The following is a 7,685-nucleotide window of genomic DNA, read 5'->3' on the forward strand; positions in this document are numbered from 1 at the left end:
TTTGTGTGCCCTTGAACTGTCTCCTTTGCTGTAAAAAAAAAAAAAAAAAAAAAAAAAAAAAAACCTCCGGTTTTGGTGGGGGGCCCGACCGCGCGGCAGGCTTCCCCGATGCATCCGCATCCTGAGAGCCTGCCGGGCGTAGGGCAAAGCCTACGGGACCCCTGCACCTCGAAGGAGAAAGGGTCCACTAGCCCCTCATTTTGTTTTACGGGTAGCCGGGGTGGTGCAAAAGTGGTGCCCACCCGCAGAACCAGGCTCGGAGTTACCCTTCGGAGGACTCTGCGTGTGGGTTCCTGGAATGTTCGGAGTCCCTCGGAAAATCACCAGCTGCCCTACCTAACAGTTCAAAAGGCTGAGGGTGGACATAGTGGGACTCTGAGACGAGAAGGCATGGCAGTGGCGAGAGTAGTAGTGGGGGTTACACCTACTGTACTACTGGTCTGGCATGAGCAATGGTGCCCGTCTTATGGGGATAGTTAAAGGCATCTCCAGCCAACTGCAGTAATTTGTGGTTAAGGTTACTCCGGCGAGTGGGGCTGAAGCACACGCTGGGGTTTACGTCTCTTGTTGCAGTGTACGCTCCTACCGAGGTGTGTGAAACTAAAGAGGAGGTGCTATACGCCAAACTTGATTCCGTATTAGACCAGTTTCTTCACCTCGGGACACAATCATTGTCTTGGGCGACTTCAGTGCTACGTACTACTGGCACTGACAGAGTTGGCAACGACCTATGTGTTGTCCCCCATGATTCTGGTACATTAACATAAACAGAGAGAGTTTAATAATGTTTAAAGGGTTTCTTGGGGGAACGTAATTGCAGCTCTAGGGCTGAAAATATATAAGTTATGAGAAAGAAATACATGCATGAGTAGACAGAAGATAATGCTAAGAATAATGTTAATAATAGTAAAATTAGTAATGATAATGGAAAGACAATAATAATATTAATAGTGGAAATACTTACAATTGAAAATGCTACTCGTATGAGTAATTTACATTGTGATTATGTTGTTGTCCATTACGGGCACTGCGCTGTTCTTTTATAAAGCCCCGTCCAGACGAGGGGCAGTTGCCCGCCGTGCAAGCACTGTTACCGTATCAGCAGCTGGATGACGTCATAAGCACAGAAACGAAGGAAACAAATCTAGCAACAAACAGTGCTACCAGAGGTTGCTGTATACCACAGTCTCTACTCCGTTCACCGGGCAGACTGGCGGGCAAACTCGTGTCCACACGAGGGGCAGTTGCCCACCGGGCACTGCCCGTTGATCGTATAATTATTCCTCGCTTGTTTAGCAGGGTTACCAGGTCGAACAGTTCCACAAGCAAGGGTGCTGTCTATATAGGTCAATTAATTGCACGGTGGCTTCCCTTGACCACACCTGCTCTTTGCCACACGGGACAGACATGTTCTCCCGTCAAGTGTATAGTGGAAATCTGAAACTGACTGCAGGGGAGTTCCGCAGGTTAACTTCGTGTGTCTGGCAACATGCTCTCATTATACCAACCATCACACCAGCAGGCATTGCCTCGTCCACGGGCAAGGGCCCTTGGATGATTTGCCCGTAGTTTTCCCTCTTCTGACGTCATCTTCGCTCCCACCATCAAAACAGTTGAAGCAGTATGATATCTGGTATAACAGTGTTTGCACGGCGGGCAACTGCTCCTCGTCTGGACGGCCTTTAGCGGTCCGCTCGTGCCCGTATTGGAGCTAGTCGGTTGCACTCAGTGACTAAATGACTACCGGTGACGGGAAACTGCAGGCGGAAGAAGGTTGCGATGTCTTGCTTGGGTGGTTCAGTGGAATGGTTGCACGACGCTACAGTAGGGTCGCGTGTCACTCTTGGAAGGTGGTGAGGGTGAGTGAATCCATGGCGTTTTGTATTGGTAGATGTTGTAGGTGGGGTCGAGGATGACCCCGCAGGCTCGCTTCAAACTTGTCCCAGTTGGCGGCGTTGTGTGAGGTTAAGGGAGGAGGACCAAACTGTGGAGTGCTTGACTCCGCTGTTCAATTAGGCGTTTTAGGTATTCTAGATGTGATGGGAAGGGGTATTTGAAGGGTGAACTCGCCGTGATTTTAAAGGGAAGAAGGGTTGGTAGTATGTAGTGAGTGTGTTAGTGTAGTATTTCCATTTGACAAGCACGTCATCCACAGTGAGAACTTATCTTCAGTGGTGGTGTGTGATCCACTGTCCAAACGAACGGGTGGATGAGTCCGTTACTGGCCTGTAGGTCTTGATGATGGGTGGGGCCTTGCAAGAGGTGGTGGGCGCAGGTGTCAACATGACTGAGTTGTGTGTACTGCGCCCCATGGGAGGGAGGGTCTTGGGGGAGGAACAGGTGGGTGAGGTCGGTAAGGATTAAGTCTATAATGTTTGAGCCGTGTGTGGGTGAATTTACTACCTGTGTGAGATTTAGTTGTTCCTCTGTGATACTTGTGTTTAACTGATTGAAATCACCACAGATAACCACTTTTGGCGAGGGGAAGAGTGTGCGCTGTTGGTACATGTCTTATATAATGTGGTTGATCAGCGTGGCGGCGGAGGCAGCGCGAGGGGGGTGATAAACCAGACTGCATGATGAACACCGAGGCAGCGTGGGGGAGGTGGGAGGGAGGGGATAGCCTGACCCAGAGGGTTTCGCCACCGTCAGGGTGCGCCAGGGAAGTAAGGTGGGGTACAAGTGGGAGCGGAAGTAGAGCACTAATCATCCACCTCGCTTTTTTTTTTTTTTTTACAACAAAGGAGGCAGCTCAAGGACACAAAAAAAAGGAAACAATAATAAAGAAAGCCCGCTACTCGCTGCTCCTAAAAAAGAATCAAAAGAGGTGGCCGAAAGAGAGGTCAATTTCGGGAGGAGAGGTGTCCTGATACCCTTCTCTTGAAATAGTTCAAGTCGTAGGCAGGAGGAAGTACAGATGAAGGAAGATTGTTCCAGAGTTTACCAGCGTGAGGGATGAAAGAGTGAAGATGCTGGTTAACTCTTGCATAAGGGATTTGGACAGTATAGGGATGAGCATGTGTAGAAAGTCGTGTGCAGCGGGGCCGCGGGAGGGGAGGAGGCATGCAGTTAGCAAGTTCAGAAGAGCAGTCAGCTTGGAAATATCGATAGAAGATAGAAAGAGAGGCAACATCGCGACGGAATTTAAGATGTAGAAGACTATCAGTAGGAGGAGGAGAGCTGATGAGACGAAGAGCCTTAGTATCCACTGTCCAAAAGAGCTGTGTGAGTGGAGCCCCCCCACACGTGAGATGCATACTCCATACGAGGGCGGACAAGGCCCCTGTATATGGATAGCAACTGCGCGGGGGAAAAGAACTGGCGGAGACGATACAGAACGCCCAACCTCGAGGAAGCTGATTTAGCGAGAGGGGAGATGTGAAGTTTCCAGTTGAGATTTTGAGTAAAGGATAGACCGAGGATGTTTAGTGTTGAAGATGGTGATAGCTGAGTGTTATCGAAGAATAGGGGATAGGTGTTTGGAAGATTGTGTCGAGTTGATAGGTGGAGAAATTGAGTTTTTTGAGGCATTGAAGGACACAAGGTTCCTTTTGCCCCAATCGGAAATGATACCAAGGTCTGAGGTTAAGCGTGCTGCAGCCTCCAGTCTGGAGTCGTGTACTTCCTGTTGAAAGGGTCTTCTATTGAAAGAAGTTGAATAATTCAGAGTGGAGTCGTCGGCGTATGAGTGGACAGGACAGTTTGTTATGGAAATAAGATCATTGATGAATAACAGGAAGAGAGTGGGTGATAGGACAGAGCCCTGTGGAACACCACTGTTGATAGGTTTAGGGGAAGAACAGTGACCGTCTACCACCGCAGAGATAGAACGGCCGGAAAGGAAACTGAAGATAAAGGAACAGAGAGAGGGATAGAATCCGAAAGAGGGCAGTTTAGAAAGCAAAGACTTGTGCCAGACTCTATCGAAGGCTTTCAATATGTCTAGCGCAACAGAGAAAGTTTCACCGAAACGGCTAAGAGAGGATGACCAAGAGTAGGTTAAGAGAGCAAGAAGATCGCCAGTAGAAAGCCCCTTGCGGAACCCATACTGGCGATCAGGTAGAAGGTTAGAAGTGGAAAGGTGCTTTTGAATCTTACGGTTAAGGATTGATTCAAAAGCTTTAGATAGACAGGAAAGTAAATCAATAGGGCGGTAGTTTGAGGGATTGGAACGGTCACCCTTCTTAGGCACAGGCTGTACAAAGGCATACTTCCAGCAGGAAGGAAAGGTAGATGTTTATAGGCAGAGACGAAAGAGTTTGACCAAGCAGGGTGTAGCACGGAAGCACAGTTTTTAAGGACAATAGGAGGCACTCCATCAGGTCCATAAGCCTTCTGAGAGTTGAGGCCAGAGAGGGCATAGAAAACATCATTTGGAAGAATCTTAATAACAGGCATAAAGGAGTCAGAGGGGGGATGAGTAGGAGGAATATGCCCAGAATCGTCCAAGGTGGAGTTCTTACAGAAAGTTTGAGCGAAGAGTTCAGCCTTAGAGACAGATGAGACGGCAGTGCTGCCGTCAGGTTTAAGGAGAGGAGAGAAAGAGGAAGAAGTGAAATTGGAGGAGATATTTTTGGCTAGATGCCAGAAGTCACGGGAAGAATTAGAAGAAGCAAGGTGTTAACATTTTCTATTGATAAAAGAAGTTTTGGTGAGTCGGAGAATAGATTTGGCACGATTCCGGGCTGAAATGAAAAGTTCATAGTTAGCGGGAGTTCGAAGGCTCTGGAACCTTTTGTGAGCTGCCTCTCTATCGTTAATAGCACGAGAACAAGAATGATTAAACCAAGGCTTTTTAGCATGAGGAGTAGAGAAAGAACGTGGAATGTATGCCTCCATTCCGGAGACAATCACTTCTGAGATGCGCTGGGCACACACAGAGGGGTCTCTCTCCTGGAAGCAGTAATCATTCCACGGGAAATCGGAAAAGTACATCCTCAGGTCGTCCCACCGAGCTGAAGCAAAATGCCAGAAGCATCGCCTCTTCGGTGGGTCCAGAGGATGTACAGGAGCAATAGGACAGGAAACAGAAATAAGGTTATGATCGGAGGAGCCCAACGGAGAGAACAGCTTGACAGAGTAAGCAGAAGGATTAGAGGTAAGGAAGAGGTCTATAATGTTGGGCCTGTCTCCAAGACGGTCGGGAATACGTGTAGGGTGCTGAACCAGCTGCTCTAGGTCGTTGACGAGAGCAAAGTTGCAGGCTTGTTCACCAGGATGGTCAGTGAAAGAGGATGAAAGCCAAAGCTGGTGGTGAACATTGAAGTCTCCCAAGATGGAGATTTCAGCGAAGAGAGAGTCAAGATGTGCTCCACTTTAGAATTCAAATAGTCAAAGAATTTTACATAGTTAGTACAGTTAGGTGAGAGATAAACAGCACATATGTATTTAGTAATAGAATGACAATGAAGTCTTAGCCAGATGGTGGAAAATTCAGAAGAGTCAAGGTCGTGGGCACGAGAGCAAGTGATGTCGTTGCGCACGTAGGCGCAACATCCAGCTTTGGATTGAAATTTAGGATAGAGATAGTAGGAGGGAACAGAGTAGAGGTTGCTGTTAGTAGCCTCAGAATCCTGTGTTTTGCTTGCCTGTTCTGAGGCGATGAAAGAATTGGTAGTCGGTGATACTGCAAAGCTCGGGAACTATTTGCCATGCACGCTTGTTATCGCCACCCTGTGTGTGTGTGTGTGTGTGTGTGTGTGTGTGTGTGTGTGTGTGAAGTAAAGGGAGATAGTTGGTTGGTGTTTGCGATCACGACACCGCAAAACACGCCCTCCGCCCTCTCTCTCTCTCTCTCTCTCTCTCTCTCTCTCTCTCTCTCTCTCTCTCTCTCTCTCTCTCTCTCTCTCTCTCTCTCTCTCGTATTTACACGGCGGAATTTAACTGATGTGTGGTACCTAAGCAATCGCATGAGCGTTGGCTTGTGCTGTCGTGGTGCAGGTAAAGAAATAAAATGATTGCAGTTAAGTGATGCAGGTAGCCTGGTAATCTGTGTAACGATGAGAAGAAAATCAAATAAAACAATAAGTAAGAGAATTCGTTTGATAATATGAACATAACTTTATTGTGCAACGCATTACAATCTACACATATTCAAAACCATTTGATTGCGGAAAATACCACAAGTAGACTGGAGCATTCCCATTATTCCAGCAACTTGGTGGATTAATTATATCACCGTGACACTGGTGCGTAAAGTGTTTACTCCACAGCGCCTTCACTCACGCCCGTCTGTTCCAATAATATTTTCGGCGCTTCTACTTTGCGGTATATATACTTTGGCCTTAATCCATCCATCAATTTACCCACACATATTCCCACTCCACCCCTAAATCTCAAGCCTTTCCTGGCACTTCAACATTCAGTAGTCTGCCGAGACTCGACGTTCACAGTCTGGTCCTAGCAGCTTCCACCGCTGGCGTTGCACACTGAGGTATATAAACTGATCGCATCCCTGACGGCGGGGTGGGGGTGACCATACACGCCACGCCCACAACAGACGTCCTTCTAAGAGTTGAGGAAGGCGGCGCATCAGTATGTTGTCTTATTCTTTATCAGTCTTAAAGAACCTTTAAGAAACCTGTTTCCCCGATGATGACGATAATTATGCGTCGCAAAATCGTCCGGCGAGTAGCTCAGCAAGGTGAGTGACTAAGCAGCAGCAGCAAAAAAAGGAGGAGGAAGGGTCCCATCATGGCCTCCACAGGTGACACTCCGCCGCCGCCTCTTCTCCCCCCGTTGGTTTGTAGGGCTCCTGGGTGCTCGCCTGTGAAAGAGAAAACACTGGGGTGAGGGACACAATATGGAGCCATGGGCGAAGCTAATAACATTGGATCTTGCGTGAGGGCGACAAAAAGGAGATTTTGTTGAGCGATATGGATGTTAGAGCAAAACCACACCCAACAGCCAGGGTAGTGGGACAAATATATGCGTAGACTGCCCGGTGTTCAGCGGCGGCCGCAGGAGCGTTCCGGTCACCCACCTGACAGTGACCCCTGTCGCTGTCGTAGCCAAGACATGATCAGTCGATTGATCCATCGGGGCCACACTGGGCCACCCGTCTTACTCCAACACTCCCACCAAAGCAGCGTGCTGCCCACTGAGTATAACTTTACCCCGCCTCGTAGTATACTCAACTCCGAAAGTAGAGGGCACGGGGAGAATAATGGAATTTTAACCCGCCTCGTGGTATACTCAACTCCCAGATGAGAGGGCACGGGAAGAATACGGGGTACCACTCACAGCAAACACGTGGGGAGGCACTAGCCCTGCCTAGTGTTGTAGGTGTTGAAGAGACGGCCGCAAACAACTTCACTAGTAGGCCTCTTCTAACGGTGATCAACAGGGAACCCTCGGTCTACGAGGTCGACATGCCTATCCCTATCCCTCTCCTTATTTCCTATATTTATTCGCAATTCTTCCATGAAATAAATGTAAAACTCAAGACAGGATGCATTCCCACACATCGATATAAATATCCCTTCTAGTACCACTGGTGTCCTGTAAAAATCACTACTTCTGGACCGCTACTACTGTCAATCCGTTTCACCGGTATTACCAGTATTTAAATTAGTAGAACCTGCCTAGCCATACTGTTTTGAATCCAGGCCAGCCTTTTATTTCTGCTACATGACTGTTTACTCGTTTGGCTGATAATTGTTAGGAACACGGTTCTTGTTATTCTT

At 48.0% G+C, this 7,685-nt stretch overlaps 1 protein-coding gene across 1 annotated transcript; it reads right to left on the reverse strand.

Moving 5' to 3' along the window:
- Positions 1-6,028: 6,028 nt before the first annotated feature.
- Positions 6,029-6,758, reverse strand: LOC127003598 (uncharacterized; the record flags this gene model as incomplete). The annotated part of the gene is given in 1 exon segment (XM_050870508.1): positions 6,029-6,758. A coding segment is annotated over 1 exon segment (123 nt), but the record flags the coding sequence as incomplete, so codon positions are not given.
- Between the last annotated feature and the right edge of the window lie 927 nt (positions 6,759-7,685).

This window comes from Eriocheir sinensis, chromosome 25, assembly GCF_024679095.1.
Source record: "Eriocheir sinensis breed Jianghai 21 chromosome 25, ASM2467909v1, whole genome shotgun sequence".
NCBI classification, from domain to species: Eukaryota; Metazoa; Arthropoda; class Malacostraca; order Decapoda; family Varunidae; genus Eriocheir; species Eriocheir sinensis.